The sequence below is a fragment of the Gymnoscopelus microlampas genome (assembly GCF_963454915.1).
Source record: "Gymnoscopelus microlampas genome assembly, chromosome: 7".
In the NCBI taxonomy this organism is placed as follows: Eukaryota; Metazoa; Chordata; class Actinopteri; order Myctophiformes; family Myctophidae; genus Gymnoscopelus; species Gymnoscopelus microlampas.
In genome coordinates this window covers 36096072-36113753 of record NC_139944.1, presented here as the reverse complement: position 1 = coordinate 36113753, position 17682 = coordinate 36096072, and the positions used below count along the sequence as shown (strand labels likewise).

The 17682-nt window shown below is 40.7% G+C and overlaps 1 protein-coding gene across 2 annotated transcripts; it reads right to left on the bottom strand.

Moving 5' to 3' along the window:
- Positions 1-248: 248 nt before the first annotated feature.
- On the bottom strand, positions 249-16933 carry mfsd4aa (major facilitator superfamily domain containing 4Aa). 2 transcript variants are annotated; one of them, XM_084062412.1, is made up of 10 exons: positions 16524-16933; positions 12521-12719; positions 11878-12129; positions 6359-6494; positions 4591-4706; positions 4301-4474; positions 3336-3483; positions 3062-3132; positions 1703-1823; positions 249-742 (listed from the first exon to the last, which is right to left on the bottom strand). In XM_084062412.1, the coding sequence occupies exons 1-10, from the start codon at positions 16754-16756 to the stop codon at positions 690-692; spliced, it is 1503 nt and encodes a 500-aa protein (XP_083918538.1). In that variant the 5' UTR covers positions 16757-16933; the 3' UTR covers positions 249-689. The 2 variants fall into 2 exon arrangements, with proteins under 2 accessions (XP_083918538.1, XP_083918539.1); XM_084062413.1 differs by lacking the exons at positions 249-742; positions 1703-1823; positions 3062-3132 and adding an exon at positions 3194-3238.
- Positions 16934-17682: the final 749 nt, after the last annotated feature.

The window sequence follows — 17682 nt, the reverse complement described above, 5'->3', positions numbered from 1 at the left end:
AAGTTTTCAAATAATTGTGCTGGAGTAAAAGTACAACATTTGCCTCTGAGAAGTAGTGGGATAGAATAAAAGTAAGAGTAAATGAACTTAGCCCACCACTTTTGTGTGGTGGGCTAATATCAGGTGTCAATAATTACTGATTCTGGCCATACCAAAACCTACTAATCTGATCTAACCAACAAGGATGACAAATTTTGATAAAGAGGTATGACAGAAGCAGACTCGACATCCACGTTCCAGCATCAATTCCTTTATGAATGCCAAGGTTGTGGACCACAGAATTTCAACATTGATACCATGAAGGCAATACAATATTCAGGATTCCAAACTGGTACAAGAAATATAACGTCACAAGGTTAGTATGGAGTTATGCTTGCTAAAATCAAAGTGAGGTGAAGTCATGCATGTCCTTTGAATTGGTCTTTGATTGGTGTGCTGGTTAATGAAGATTAATCAGAGGATTCCTCATTTCCATTGCGCAGTGGAAGAGGATGGGATGAAGGTTTCCAGCTGTAATCCATTACTACAGTAGCTCACTCTGATGATGATTTGTGGCAGTGGTGAGACAGAGCAAAAGCAGGGTGTCCTGAGAGTTCCCTTTCCATCTTCCCTTTGCACTGTGTCCTCTGTAGAAATACACAGGAATCTTCTCTGTTCTCTGACCTGCCAAGTCTTTTGCAGTTCATGTGTCATGGCTGTCCTGGCTTTGGAGTCTCTGTCATGGTAATCTCTTTAGAGGAATCTGTGAGGTAAACATAATTAGCAGTCATATTGTGTATGCAGTTATACTAGTGTTGCTTGAAATCTTATTCAATCTGTGTGCTGTATTGTATACCCAAATTATTTTGTTTCACTTTTATTCTCATTAGAAGCTAGTTAGATAGTTCTTATACTTTGTTTTCAGTTTGAGTTGGTCTCCACTACTTTGTTATCCTGTCCTCTAGGTGTACAGCAGTTAATCAAAATAATCAATTTAATCAATTATAAATTAAAAAAAATCAATCTGAAATGAAATAGATTTTCAAAAAAAGCAACCCACTGTGAGCTTGTATATCTGCTATTTCCACGCAACACAGTTGTACGACAAATCATAAAATTATGCTTGAGGGGTTAATCAGACTCAGTTATGTGTTGATTCCTTGATATAGAAAAATCCACCAAAACACATATCGTGATTATTCGATTAATCAAAAAAGTAATTGATTGGAAAAATCACGCAAAGTTTCAAGTCCGGACGGACGGACGGACAAACGGACAAGACGGACGGACGGGCAGAGATGATGATCAATAGTTGCAGTTGCTACCATCCCCTCAAATGTTGCGAATAGTAAGTTGTAAATATTTGTACATTAACTGGTGCAACATCCCTCCTTCAATAAAACACTGTTACATCTATCCATATGTTGTCATTGTTACTCCTATCACCTAGGACTAGACTGATACATGATACATGTTTCAATTCCCTGCAAATTGATTTTCATTCTGTACTGAAATGAACAGAATCCAATAGCTTCCTTGCAAAAACACAAACTATGCTTTACAGAATGGTTGGGACTCAGCAGTAATGTCAAGTCTACCGTGAGTTGTAGTCAATGGGTTAAACATGGCAGACCACTGATATGGTCCTACAGATTGAATGAGTTACTTTTTTAATAATAACACAGTTTTGAATGTCAACTCTTCAAGTGTTCACTGTCTGTACCTGACTGGCAGCGGGTGTGTATGCGCTGCACATAGAGGAGGAGCAGAAACAGGCAGAAACAGATGAAGGATGCGATCATGCCACACAGCAAGAAGGCATAACTACCCCGACTGTGGATCGCCTGGACAGAGACAGACACACACACATGCACACGTAGAGTACACGCACACGCAAACAAGCCCGTTTCATATGCATCATTAGTCCAACATGAATGTAAAAATGTTCATATTTGTTCACGCTCGCTTGCATGCGCGCACACACACACACACACACACACACACACACACACACACACACACACACACACACACACACACACACACACACACACACACACACACACACACACATTTCAGTACAGACATATGAGGTCAGGTCAATCTCAAGCATGCATGTCCACAGTAAGGTGGAATTTTTGAACTGTGAATGGAGTTTCTAGGTGAAAGTGTTTTTTTTTTTGAGGTCCCAAAATCGTCCATCGACCTCCATTATAAATATCTGAACTTTTAAAGGAGTACAATTCTAAAACTATTAAACATTTCAAAGATTCCTTTTCAGGTAAACATGTCCACAGTAAGATGAACATTTTATGAATGAGGTTACTAAGCGTACAGTATTTTCAGCCTACATAGTATTTTCTAAGCAGTAGGGTTTCACTTTGGACACGGTTGAATACTACAAAATAGCCTGAGTTTAGTATGCATCTCACACAGACACAAATAGTTGCGTGTCAGGTGTCAAGTCAGACAAACGTAATCTATCTATCTATTTAAGTTACAGGAAAGTGGAATCTGGTCTGTGGAATTTAAAATAAGAGCAAAGTTGGCCTATAATTTCCTATTTTCACTGATGCTACACTTAAAAATATAAAATAAGTGTGAACCCATAGTCATATTCACAGCTATTTAGACAGGCCTATTTGGCATATAGTTAAGATGAACGGTAATTCATTTTTACCTATCATTTTATAATGGATGATTTAATTTTCGGGCAAGTGGGCATGACTTTTGGGCAAGTAGAACATGACTTGTACTTAACCGACGGGCAAGTGCCTCTGTGTCAACCCCTGCATCTCACATAGTAGCTACTCAGCTTTCGGAAGCAGTGAAAATTAATTTGGTATACTAAAAAGTATGTTGTTATACGATTTCGGACGGTTTACTGACACACGCACACACACACACACACACACACACACACACACACACACACACACACACACACACACACACACACACACACACACACACACACACACACACACACACACACACACACACACACACGCATGCACGCACGCACGCACGCACGCATGCACGCACACACACACACACACACACACCCTGGACTGTATCTTACCGATCCAACGATCATCTGCAGTACCATCTCTCCTGTGCTGGCGCAGGTCACTAGGACAGTTGTGGCACAACCTTCAGACACAAAGATAAGAGTTTTAAAAACCCCAGGTGGCACTGGCTCAGGGGGTAGAGTGAATGCAGTCATTTTGGTGTCAGTGGCTCTGATTCTCTTCATTCCCTGTGAAGCATAGCCAAACATTAGAGCTGTCAAAGGCCAGCAAGTGGATGCTGGCGTGGGAAAGGCATTAAAAAAGCAACAGCAAAGTGTGTGTTACCTTTATAGTTTAGTATGTCTTCTGTAAAGGCCAGCATGCAGGGAAACACACTACTGATGCAGAGTCCCAACACACATGTTCCAATGAAGAGAAAAGCACTGCTGTAGTAGAGCAACAACATCATACACTGCACTAGTATCACCCCCACCTGAAGAAGAATCAAAAAAGAAATAGAAAGGGGCATGATTTTACAGTATGTATATTTATTTTGGGGGTTAAGGAAATGGCATTGTTTTTTTTGTTTTGTTTTGTTTTTATAAGCCAGGATCTTAAGTTTCCAATTAGGTTTTTTTCCCCCCTTTATTTCAGTTTTAAGTTGTGCAAACCATATAAGGTAAACCGAAATTGGATTCAGATTCTGTGGTGTCAAAGTTATGCACAAGTAAAATTCAAAGTAGCATCTAATTAGGTTGGCTAAAAGAACAGTAAGCCGCTCTCATCCTGACCCTCTCATTTGAATTCACACCCATTTCAAATATTTGATTATGCTCATTATGTAATGATTCCACTAGAGCCATAGCCCTTGTCTATTTGAGCATAGTTCCTCATTGAACTCCCATTCTATTTGACACCCAACAAATACTGAGAGAAACACAAAGCTTGAAGAGACAATGCTAAACATTGAATGCTCATTGAATCACAACTCTATATGACTTATATTGCATGCAACACTCCCTCTACAGCCAACTCACAGTTGCTTTGCCTGCTTTGTGTGATCGGCGTGAACAGCAGCGCTTGGTAGCATTCATATAGTTCATTCAAATAACTCACTTATATAGATTTGTAATGGAAATGCAGGTGTGAATATTATATTCTATAATTCTATTCCCCCCACGGCAATTAAGTATTGTCAACTTTCTTTAAATCTGCATTGTGTTCATACTTACTACCATGCAATTAACAAGTCAATGGTGGATGAAGGTGTGGGTGAAACTTGGATTGTTGGTGTGACTGTGTGTTCATACCAGACTGACGGTGAGCAGCCTGGCAGCAGTGAATCTGTAGGACAGGTAGATGAATGCCAGCCTGCCAGCTGTGATGGAGGCCCAGAACACACTATCCAGGTAGCCAGCTGTCTTATGGCCCATAAACAGTGGAGGGGACACAGCGTAGGTGTAGACGAAGCCAGCATAGGAGCCCTGGGTTCAAAGGCAGTAGCATGTTAGCTTGGACAGTCTACTCTACTGTAAAGTACACACTTTCCTAATAATATGTTGTATGTTTTCTGAGGCAGGGTGTTAATAGGATGTCTCACTATAATGCCATCAGTGATGAAGAGAATGGCCCCACCCAAAATATGGAGGAGGAAAAAAGAGGGCGGACGACCCTGCAGGTTGCGAAGGCGACAGCAACTAAACACACTGCTGTGACCTGGGAAGACAGTAGGGTAGACAATTAGTAATAACTACACTATTAAGCATTAGTTAAGCATTATTAAATACTTAATTCATCATGAATTCATCCTAAAATTGAAGTAAAGCATTTTTCATACATTATTAGTAAACAGTAATAAACGTTTCAACTATACACTATTTAGCATTAGTTAGTGCGTACATTTGTACATATAAGGATTTTAGACACGTTTAGAGAGTGTATTAAAACACGTTTTTATAAACATTCATACTCAAACTCGTGATGTATTAGTTACTAGTCGTTAGTTAAGTATTTTGTATGAGCCCATCTAAAGTCAGGACTAGATCTACTTATATAATTGAGGAGTGACTTCCGCCCCCCCGCTGACGCTATACCCACAGCTCTGTTGTCGAGTAAACACAACACCGACACACCACATCTCGCCACCACAGTAGCCACGGCGTGCGCGCTCAATTTACGGGTGGCGTAGGGCACCTCTCACTGCTCACTACATATTTTCCACCTCGCAACATAATTAATTCTACTCACCACATTTCGGCCACAACGGAAGGGGAAACATCTTCGTACCGTTTACCGTGCGCACCACCGACACCGAACGCCGACGGGTTTCGCCGAAACAACACGAAGGGCCGCCATTGAAACTCCGCAGCTCTCTCCATCGCCAGAAGAACAACAACAGAAGCGCCTCTTTCACCTCCCCTTCACCGTGTCTTCTGCTTCCACGCTCAATTCAGGTGACTACAATGTTAATACATTCACGCTCAACCTCACAATCATAAGCTTCTCCGTTTAGTGTTTCATTAGCGCGAGCGTGGAAAACAACTACAGCGCGTTGGGTTGCTGCATCTGGTAAACACACCAGGCTAGGTTCATGACACCAAAGGATTCGACAGTGATGTCATCATTATGCAACCCGGAAGTACAAATACCAAGGATACGTCAGTGATGTCAGTCGGGATGCCAGTCGGGATGCCAGGTTTTCAAAAACAAGCGACAGAAACAAGCAAGGACGTTCATGAAAAAACAAAAGCCACAGGGAGCACCACTGTGGATCTATATGGGGTCTGAAGGGGTACGCGCTGTTTCGCGTGGCTCTCCAGGGGTTCCGTCACCCCAGGAAATAAAAAAACTTTTTTTTTTTTTTTTTTACTTTTCTGTTGGAAATTTGTATCCCACCATTTTGGTACCCCAAAATAAGCGCGCCAGAGCCCCGTGCACGGCTACGCTAGCCGTGCACGGGGCTTTATAAATGAGATAGAAGCAGTGATATAGAAAATGTCAATGCAATCATTAAGTACATTAAAGTTTAGGTTATCAATTGGGAATACAGCGTTTATAACTGTTTACTAATGCTTAGTAATGTATGAATAATGCTATACAAATGATAAATTCAAGATTAATCAAGTATTTACTAATGCTTAACTAATGCTTAATAGTGTATAGTTATTATAAAATGCTAGTTTTTGATTTATTCAATTCCATTTGATGGAGCTGATTATAGAGGCCAAGCACGCACGCACGCACGCACGCACGCACGCACGCACGCACGCACACACACGCACACACACAATGTGTACAGTCTGATGGATCATGTACTGTATCCTTGATGGTTCATGTCACCCTTGATACACACATTCAGCTCCTCTTACCCTGGTCCGTGTTCGCTGACCCTGCAGAGGTCCTGGAGGACTGAGAGTCTCTGTCTAGCAGACGAGGACTGGAGTTGGAACAGGGCAGCAGTCTCTCATGGTACATCAACACAAACACTACAACTGGAACAGGCAGCTGGCCACACACACACACACACACACACACACACACACACACACACACACACACACACACACACACACACACACACACACACACACACACACACACACACACACACACACACACACAATGGTAGGAATCATATTGATACAAGTGGACACTGGACAAGGTTGTGGTCGTATGCTTCCCATGTGATAACAGGATTAGAGCAGAATGATCCATTAAAGAAAGATATATAAGAATGGACGTGAAATTAGGATTTTAAATGATGGCATAGGTGAAGCCTCCCCCCCCCCCCCCACACACACACACACACACACACACACACACACACACACACACACACACACACACACACACACAGAAACTTTGTTAAGCACACTAGGTAAGGGGTGGTTGCCACTGATGTATTTTTGAACATTGTTTGGTTAGAGTAGTTAGGTAGGCAGGCTTTTGTTTTCACTATACTAATGAGTTAGTTAGTTAGTCTGTCTTTTGTTTCCCTAGTATAGCTGCTTTGTTTGTTATTTTGGCAACACCCGCGTCCCCTGGTAGTGGCTTACTTTCTTTTGGTTAATCTTATGCCCTGTGCATACTTGATTCTGAGGAAATGTAAATATTGTAAATATCCTGCTTATCGAGTAAAAGCACGTTGCACCTTTTACTCAAACCTGGCGTGGTCTCCTCTTATTTGCACATTATATGCTCAACAACCTGGTAAACATTCATTATGTTAAAACTCCACCCTAGAGACCCAAAAGGGTTTCGTCACACACACACACACACACACACACACACACACACACACACACACACACACACACACACACACACACACACACACACACACACACACACACACACACACACACACACACTACAGACACATCTATAACCACACATTTGTAGTCCTGGCACTGGTCCTATGTAAAGCAGTCAGGTGTGTCAGGATATACAGTTGGTTATCTATTCAAATAGCCCTACACATTAGTATCTAGCTAGTAGCTAGCCTTCTAGCAAGGCCTGTCACACACAGACTGCTGTCCAACAATGAGCAGCAGCCAGCGACAGACAGACCGCGACATCAATGCCATTACAGACAGACAGCTTACTACAAGAACAGGAGCCTCTCAGTAAAGTTAAAAAGTCATTCTTGGAATGTGTTCCACTGCTGTTTGAATGATTTCCTACAGTGAATGTCTCTTAGTCAACAACGGTTTCCTTTTATAAACCGTACCTGGATTTCATAGAATAGCCTAAAGCGATCCTTTCTCCCTAGGGATAGTTCACCCCCAAAAGTATCTATCAATTACTCACCCCATGGAGCCTTGAATTCATGAAGATGTTTTTGTCCTAAGCCAATAATTTGATAATCTCTCATGAACAGATTCTGCTCTCCGCTTGAATCTGTCGGGGGGGTTCGTCATATCGCGTACGCACTGGCCTACAATTGGGCGTGCCTTCAGATCAGGAAGGAGGCCGCGCTTTACCCAATCAAATGCAGTGGCCGGGATTTACGTGTGTACCGATCCTTCCCCACTAGAAACAAACCGAAACTAATTTAACAATAGCGTCCTCGGAGCAGACAAAACCACGGAAAGATATTCACATTTTAACTTGCTCTTTCATCATAGAAACAAGTGGGCTTATAACCAAAACGATCCATGTTCTCTGGGAGAAGTGGTGTTAGTGTTCCGTGTAGAAATATTGTTAGTGGGAATGAAAACATAGTCGCACCACCGGAAGTGAAAGGCTGAAGGCAGACCAAAACCCCGGTTTCCTTGCGCACGTGTGCTACGTCGACTTCCTCCCAGAGCCAACTGAGATAGTAAAAAACAGCAGAGGGCGCTGTTTTTCCTTTTCATTTGGCGATGGGTTCCAAGATTGATAATTTGATGACCGGCGGAGTCTCCGGTAGAAAACTTAAAGAATCTCCATTGAGTCTCCTACCGGAGACACCGCCTGTCATTATATTATTTGATGACCTTATCTGCTGAGAGTGACTGAGTGATGGTGTAGTGGTCTAATGATCAGACTCTCAACACAGACATTCTACGTTCAAGTCAGTCCTCCTATAGTTCAATGCTTGAGTATTTCAACTTAACTTTACTAACTGAAGGCTAACATACAAAAAAATGCTTCAACAATTCTAAAAGACATTTGCAGAGTGAGACTGAATGACGGTGTAGTGGTCTAATGTAATGATCAAACTCATTCCAAGTTCAAATCCTATAGTTCATTGCTCTTCAACTTTACCTAACTGAGGGCTAATATACAAAAGAACGCTTCAACAACACAAGAGACATTTGCCTTGAGTGACTGAGAGATGGTGTAGTGGTCTTATGATCAGGCTCTCAGCACAGAGATTCCATGTTCAAATCCCAGGTCTCCTAGTTCAATGCTGGGATACTTTGAGAATTTAAACAAATATTTTTTTAGTATAGTGCATGAGGCAAATGCCTTTAATTATTTCTGGGGAATGACCCATCACGTTCATGTCAATGTGCCTTTAATTATTTGGGGGGAATGATCCGTGCACGTTCATGTAATGTCAATGTACAATGTTTCTTATGTCTGGGTAGCTCAGTCCGAAGAGCTCTTGACTCTGAACAACAAGTTCATGCGATCGAATCCTGGAAATGGCAACTCAGCATGTGAGCAATGTGGCTCCCTGGGTTCTAGTGCTGTAACCGGGATAGACTCCTGTCTTCTTGGAAGTTGCTGACAATAAGCCCACTTGTAAAGTGCATGCCTTTAATTAATTTGGGGAATGACCCATAATGTTCATGGAATGTTAATGTACGAAGCTTAGTGTGCTTATGTAGCTCAGTCGTAAGGGCTCTTGACTTTTAAAAAAACTTTTAAAAGTGAAATATCTCAAAAACTACAAAACATTTCAAAGTGAAAAGTTCAAGCAATGTGTGTCCACAGTAAGCTGAATTATAAAAAGTGTGAATGGAGTTTCTAGGTGAAAGTGTTTTTTTGAGGTGGCAAAATCTTCCATTGACCTCCATTATAATTTTCAGAACTTTTAAAGGAGTATATTTCTAAAACCATGGAACATTTCAAAGATTCCTTTTCAGGCAAACACGTCCACAGTAAGATGAACATTTTAAAGTTTGAATGGGGTTTCTAGGTTTAAGTATGTAGGACTAGTAGCCTGCCAAAGTTTGTACTTTTTTCCCTTTAAATGTCCATTGCCAAAACTCCGAAACTCCATTCACACTTTTTATAATTCAACTTACTGTGGACACACATGCTTGAACTTTTACTTTGAAATGTTTTGTATTAATGTTTCTGAGATATTTCACTACATCTGAAAACTTTGGCACCTCGCTGTTCCTTCATAATTTAACCTTTGAACTTGACTCAACATTTAAAAAAATCCACCTTACTGTGGTCAAGCTTTCTTGAGATTTTTACTTTGAAATAATGTGTAGTTTTTGAAATATGTAACTTGCGTCAATGGCAATGGACATTTAAAGGAGAAAAAAGTTAGTAGACCTGTGAGAGCCAGATTGTTCAGATGCTGAGTTCCCTGTACTAGGATTCGATCCCATGACCTTGTGGTCTGAGGTCAAGATCTCTTCCGACTGAGCTACCCAAGCACACTAAGCTTTGTACATTGACATTCCATGAACGTGATGGGTCATTCACCCAAATTAATTAAAGGCGGCTCATGCATTTTACAAGTGGGCTTATTGTTAGCAACAGCCAAGAACACATGAGTCTATCCCTGTTACAGCACTAGACCCCAGGGAGCCAGATTGCTCACATGCTGATTTGCCTTTATAATAGGCCTACAGTACTTTACCTACAGATAAAAACACTAGTGACATTCAGTGGAATTAAAAAATGCCAGAGCTGGCCATAGGGATTACCCAATCAGCAAATAGGTCCTGGCCTAATGGTCCTGCCTTGTTTGTGTTATCCCTATTGGATAGGGGGTACTGGCCCAAAAAGGTTGAGAAACACTGCTTTGTATGAATCCATCTGTTGGGAAATAGCTGAATTAGACGATCTACAAGCTCACAACAAGTCTCGATGTGAGCTTGTAGATCAGCTATTTCCACTTATTTTGATAATTTATTTTGATTACTGCTACCAGTCATTGTCAGTCATTTCCTTGAATATTTGTCATTTGTCAAAAACACAACTAAATTGTTAATTGCAATTATTTGTACAACAATCAATTGTCGACAAAAATGTCATAATCGTGACAATTCTACTGCCAGCCAACGTACAGTCTATACGTTGATTGTCTTTCCCTTCTCTGATTGTCTTTCCCTTTCTCCGATTTTCCACCACACTGCCTGCCTGCCATCTCTTCTTTCCTCCATCTTTCCCGCTCCCTCCAACACACACACACACACACACACACACACACACACACACACACACACACACACACACACACACACACACACACACACACACACACACACACACACACACACACACACACACACACACACACACACACACTTTCTGTACAGGATCAACTCTCTAGTCAGTAAGAATACCCTGAAGATTCTCGCAGGGGCCCTCATCCAAGGACATTTCGACTATGCATACTTCTCATGGTATCACAACACCACTAAGGCCTTAAAAACAAGGCTACTTCTTGGCCTCAATCATACAACCCATCTAACCCCTGCTCATTTTGCTAGGGTTGGATGGCTCAGGGTTGAGGACAGAGTACAGAAACTTGCTATGGGCCTGGTCTACAAGATTCGACACAACATTGGGATCCCCCTGTATTTGTCAGAATACTTCCAAAACGTAAATGAAGTCCACGATCATAACACCAGAGGCAGCTCCACTGATCATGTTCAACCCAGATTTGGCACAAACAAGGGAATGAACTCTTTCTCATGCTATACAACAACAATGTGGAATGCCCTACCCAAAGGAGTAAAGGAGTGTAAAACCCTACTCACTTTCAAAACTGCCCTAAAGAATCACCTTCAGGAGGCTGCAATTCCAAACTGGCCCCTGTCAAAGTCTTAACCCCCCCTCCTCCTCCTCCATATTTCTTGTTTTTCATACCAGTAACCTGTAAGCTGATTGTATGACGTTCTGCATAGTAGTGTATTTGTATGTCTTATTAAATGTCATCATTATTTGAGTGCACAGGGATCTCATTTTAAATAAGCCAAGTGCTTTTATGAGCGATCCAGTTTAGAGGACCTTGTATTGTGAATTGTACTTCTATGTACTGTTTCCATGTCTTTCTAAATAAAGTATTCAATCAATCAATCAATCAATCAATCAATCAATCAATCACACACACACACACACACACACACACACACACACACACACACACACACACACACACACACACACACACACACACACACACACACACACACACACACACACACACACTCACATTGATGAGAGCCATGATCCAGAAGGCGTAGGCCACTTCGGTGGTCACGACTCCCTCCGTGTGGAGAGGGTAGTGGGAGATGTTGGGCAACACCATTCCCGGCCCTGCCAGGGTGCTGCGCAGATGGTTGAGGTCTGAAGAGGACGAGTTGGTGGTCCAGTTGGAGCTCAAGATGCAGTTTCCCTCAGACAGAAAAGGGTCAGCTACCAGGGGGCTGACCAGTGCTCCCAGGCCTATGAAGAAATGCAGGGCCTGGGGTAGAGGACAGGGTTCTGGAGATTACTTTCGAAATGCTGTCCCTTGCAGATTACTCATTATAATTGTCGTCAGCAGTATACTCTATTACGGCTGGGCAATATCATCATGTTGCATCGTGTGACCTTGTAGATCGTCTATTTTAGCTATTTAGACATTTTAGAACATTTTAAAAGAAAATCGAGGTATTTGGTGCAAAAATATCATAATATTTGATTTTGTCCATATCGCCTAACCCTATAATCTGTAACATTATTCAGACTCAGACATTTATACTAATAGTGTTGGTTGTTTTTGATTATACAAATACAAAGTTCATGGTTGGTACAAGTTGCCCAAATGTTATTTGGATTCAAACTGAATTAAGTACAATTCCAATTCATCTGACCTGCAGGAAAACAGCCGAGTCTTTCTGGTACAGTTGCACCAGCCGCAGGTTAGCGATGGTGTCAATCACCCCCATTGCAAGGCCAGCAATTGCCATGGCAACAGACAACAGAATCACATGGTGACACAGTGGGATGATGGCAAACACCAGTGAGATGGTGAGAGTGGAAGAGCAGAGTGTCCACAGGGAGGACTGGAGTCTGGAACAATCAAAAATAGTGCCAATGTATTTATTATATTGTATTTAACATATTCAAACGTGTTCCCAACAATGGTACAGTGATTATATTCCTCCTGGCATAGATCCAATCTTGTCAGAGCCTGTGATCTCACAGTCAGCTTTCTAACTAAAGAAAATACACAAGAATAATGAGGAGTGGACAATCTCTTCTCATATGTATTATTTTATTATGCTGCATTTACAATGGGAGAAAAGACAAGGTCTGCTTCCGAAAACATGTTTTTATCTTCAGATAATCTTCCCAATTCTAAAAATATATATTTTTTTAAAACAACAAAATGTATTCCAAATGTCAACACAGCATGTTACACCACATAAAGATAAAATGCATTGTGTAATGCCATGCAAAAGCCTTTAATTACACAAGTCTGCTTTTGGATTTTTTTTTTTGCATATGGATATTTATTACCTATTGTATCAGTAAAACCTTTGCTATTGATTCAATTTACGATTTAGACATTTAGCAAAAGCTCTTATCCAGAGCAGCTTACAAAATTGCATTAAATGGTATTAAACATGTCACGACACATAAAGATAAAATGCATTGTGTAATGCCATGCAAAAGCCTTAATGTCATTCTTCTGCATAGGGATATTTATTGCCTATTGTATCAGTAGTAATAAACCCTTTGCTATTGATTCAATTTCCAATTTAGACATTTAGCAGATGCTCTTATCCAGAGTAGTTTACAAAATGGCATTAAACATTTAATGCCATTAGTGCAAAGAAAAACAAGTACCGTAAGTGCTACAAAGTAACGAGGATAGCAGGTAGACATCAAACCTAGCATCTGTCTGAACAACATAGACAACATCTCTAAATGATGCTCTTGGTCAAGCAAACATTATGCCTATCTAAAAGTAACCATAAAGTAACCAACTTATCTGCATACTAGTATAACTAGCAGTGGCAACTACCAAAACATATAGGCAAAAGGTTATATAAGGAATAAGGAGTGCAAGAGGGTGAGATAAACTCTGAAGAGGTTAGTTTTCATACTGCAGCAGAAAATGGGGAGTGAGTCTGCAGTCCTGACTGAGGGGGGAGAGGGGGGGGGGTCCATTCCATTCCACAGTTTGGGAGCCAGGAGGGAGAAGAGTCCAGGACACTTGAAGCGATGGCCAAGGTGTCCTATGGATGGGATGGACAGACACCCTACTGTGTGTGGGAAGGGGTGTAGGGTGGATTGTGTCCTGAAGGGGGAGCCATACCTTTGATTGCCTTGTAGGTCATCAGTGTTTTGAATTGGATGCAGGCAGCAACTGGAAGTCAGTGAATGGAACGCAGAAGGGACGAGACGTGAAAATATAGGAGGTTTGAATACCAGGCATGCAGCGGCATTTTGGAGGCATTTGAGTGAGCATGCTGGTAGACCAACATTCCCCAGAGTCTTACATGTTCCTATTAATGAGTGGTGAAGCACACTATATGACATTAATGATGATGAATGAGTTTCGAAAGCGGAGATTTCTAGGCTGGTTTTGTCCATAATATTAAAGTCACCTTGATGGGGTTCAGGTCCACTATTCCGCTATTTACCCAGTTAGCTTATCAGGGCCCTCAAGCACAGAATAACATACTCCTTATCTTCACCCTGCTTTCCATCTTTCCTGCCAACTTTCCACAATGCCCCACTGTTGAATGAATACCCATTTCCTCTACCTCCATTTTCTCTAAAGGTGAAAGGGACATTTCACATAATGCACAATGTCAGTTAGAGCTCACGGGCTCTAACTGACATTATAATAAGTGTGATTTTGTAAAAACTGATCTAAAAACATCACACAAAATTGTGTCTATGAAGAAAACTGCCGACCTTAACACAACGGCTGGAAAACTTAAGAAAATAAAAAACACTACATCGAACATTTACTTTGAGATTAAAGAACAAGGACAGAGATATGGGTAGAAGTAGGTGTCCTTGACTGCCAAAGCACAACAGAAGATGTAAACATTAAGCATACATATTCATTACTGTGTGACTGGTCTATGTAATGCAAGATATATAATGTACATAAACGTATGCTCACTGTTTATCAGTCATATATTGTATATAATAAATCTAAAAGAAAAAATAATTGAATGTGCCATGAGTTAAGCCAGCAGCAGAAAGGACCAAAAAGCATGAAGCCTGATTTATACAACATTGTATAACAGAGCATGACAGAGCAAATTATGCATGACGCACCATCAATCCACAATGACGGTTCATAATTTTAAAACTGAATCCTCCTCTGGTTTTACTCGGTCTGTGTGTGTGTGTGTGTGTGTGTATATATATATATATATATATATATATATATATATATATATATATATATATATATATATATATATATATATATATATATATATATATATATATATATATATATATATATATATATATATATATGTGTGTGTGTGTGTGTGTGTGTGTGTGTGTGTGTGTGTGTGTGTGTGTGTGTGTGTGTGTGTGTGTGTGTGTGTCATATTTGTGTGTGTGTGTGTGTGTGTGTGTGTGTGTGTGTGTGTGTGTGTGTGTGTGTGTGTGTGTGTGTGTGTGTGTGTGTGTGTGTGTGTCATATTTTCTCCCCAAGCACACATCCATCTTGGTTAAGTGATGCGTGGCCCTATCTTGACTGTATTCTGTCATGTTGATATGATAAGCCTTTCTAGAACGTAAAATCCTATTCTTTGCTGATGCCTACTATGTCCTCTGTAGATGCTGATGCCTGTTTTCTGTTTAGCTGATCAATAAGAATTTCACAGAGCAGTGAATGGTGTCAATGATGACCTGTGACAAGGGACGGATAGTCTATCAGTGCGTTAGGGTGAATGATATGAATGATTTTCTTGTTTGCACAGAGACTAGTTTTGATGAGCTATTTGTGTCATAGGAGAATGGAATTAATCAACAAATATCACATACAAGCATCTTTTATCTCAACCCGGTGTCGAAACTATAGACTACAGGGTAAAGGTTTGCCCATGGGATTGAGAATGACAACAGTCAATATTATAATATATTACATTATATTATATACTGTATTAATGCACCACACAAAAACATTTTAATAATAATAATAATAATCCTTCTTTAGGATGTAGGTAGGCTACTCAAATCAACCCTATTATGAACAATTTAGCCATTGGCCATTCTTTTCCCCCTCCCCTTTTCCTTAGTTAGGTATATATATATTTTTTTTTAAATGATCTTCTGATTTTGCATTTTAATATGTTCTATATTGAATCAATTTGCATTCGTTTTCTGTGCCACTATATTGAAATAAAATGTATTTTCATTCTTGATTATTTCAAAGAGAAGGTTGTGTGCACATCCCACGCCTGTATTTAGGCCAGGTGCTGGACATCAAGGAGTGATCAAGGAAAAGAAGGAGGAGGTCCGCAACACTGTTTCAAGCTCCAAGAAACTCTTTTTTAATAATGCAACGTTTCGACCCTTTAGGTCTTCATCAGGCAAAATTTATATTCTTGATTATTTAACACATGGTTTGTTTTCCTGTTTTATGTTGTATTGTGTCTTTGTGTGTAAAACATGTTGGAAAAATCCAATAAAAATATTTGAATAATGATGTAGGAATAATGTATTCCTATTATATAGGAATAATAAGCAGGTTAATAATAATAATAATAATAATATTAATATTAGCCTAATAACTATACGGTAATAATAATAATAATTCTATAATAATAACAATAATAATAATAATATCCTAGGTTGTTAATTCTGCATCTTTTCTAAAGCTTTGGCCAAACTCACGTTTTCTTAAAAAGTCCTCCAAAGGTGCTGCCCACCAGCAGTAAGGACTGCTGGGAGAAGAACACCCAGGTGATCTGCTGCAGAGTGGAGTGGGTCTGACACCTCAGGTCCAGGATGGTCGGCCCGAGCAGCGCGATGCACAGGCCGAAGCTGAAGAACACGCTCCAGTATGTCAGCGTGTGCTGCCAGTTCCGCTGGAACAGCATCCATAGCCGCTCGTCAAACGGCTTCATCCCGGACAGACAGGTCGCTCAGAGCAAACGCAAACCCACATAGATGATGGGTTGATATACTTCCGAAGCCACCGCTTTTCATTGAGTTCCCGGTCCGTGAGTGCTATCTGGCACGCAAAAAAACTAAACAAACATAAAAGTACAAGTGGCTCTCGAGAGGCTCGCATTGCCAAGTTGGCTTCCTCCTCTTGCCAGTTTATGAGCTAATTAAATTGAACTTTTATTTAGACGGACGTCGCGCTGATAGGTTGCAGATCCGGGTGCCCCGCCTCCTTTTGAGGAAGCATAATAGGCTAGTAGCCTTCCCAATTTGGAAACCCCTTGGGTGCGTTCGAAAATTACGCATACGCACCGGAGCACACTCGCCTATTAGTTTGTATTGGCCAGTGCGCTCAGTGCTGTATTTTCGAACGCACCCTTTAGATCCAGTGGAACCAGTGTAGTAGCCTAATGTTTGATTGATTGATTGATGTACTTTATTTAGTAAGACATGAGAACAACAGTACATGGAAGTACAAATTCACAATACAAGGTCTACTAAACTGGAAGACTCATAAAAGCACTGAGCTTGTTTCAAATGAGTTCCCCATGCACACAAATCATGATGACATATAAGAGACAGACAGATATACACAACTACTATAGAATGTCATACAATCAGTTTACAGGTTACTGGTATGAAGAGTGAGAAATATGTACAAAAGGAGAAGGAGAGAGGGGGGGGGGGTAGGGGGGTAGGTTAGGTTAGGACTTAGACAGGGGCCATTTTCCAATTGCAGCCTCCTGAAGGTGTATCTTTAGGGCTGTTTACTGTAGTTACAGTATTAGTAGGCTAGTTACTATTTAGTCACATAAGCTCTTTTCATTGGCTAAATGTTTATAAAAACCCAGGGCAGGCACAGACACACTTTCACTTTTCCTTAAGT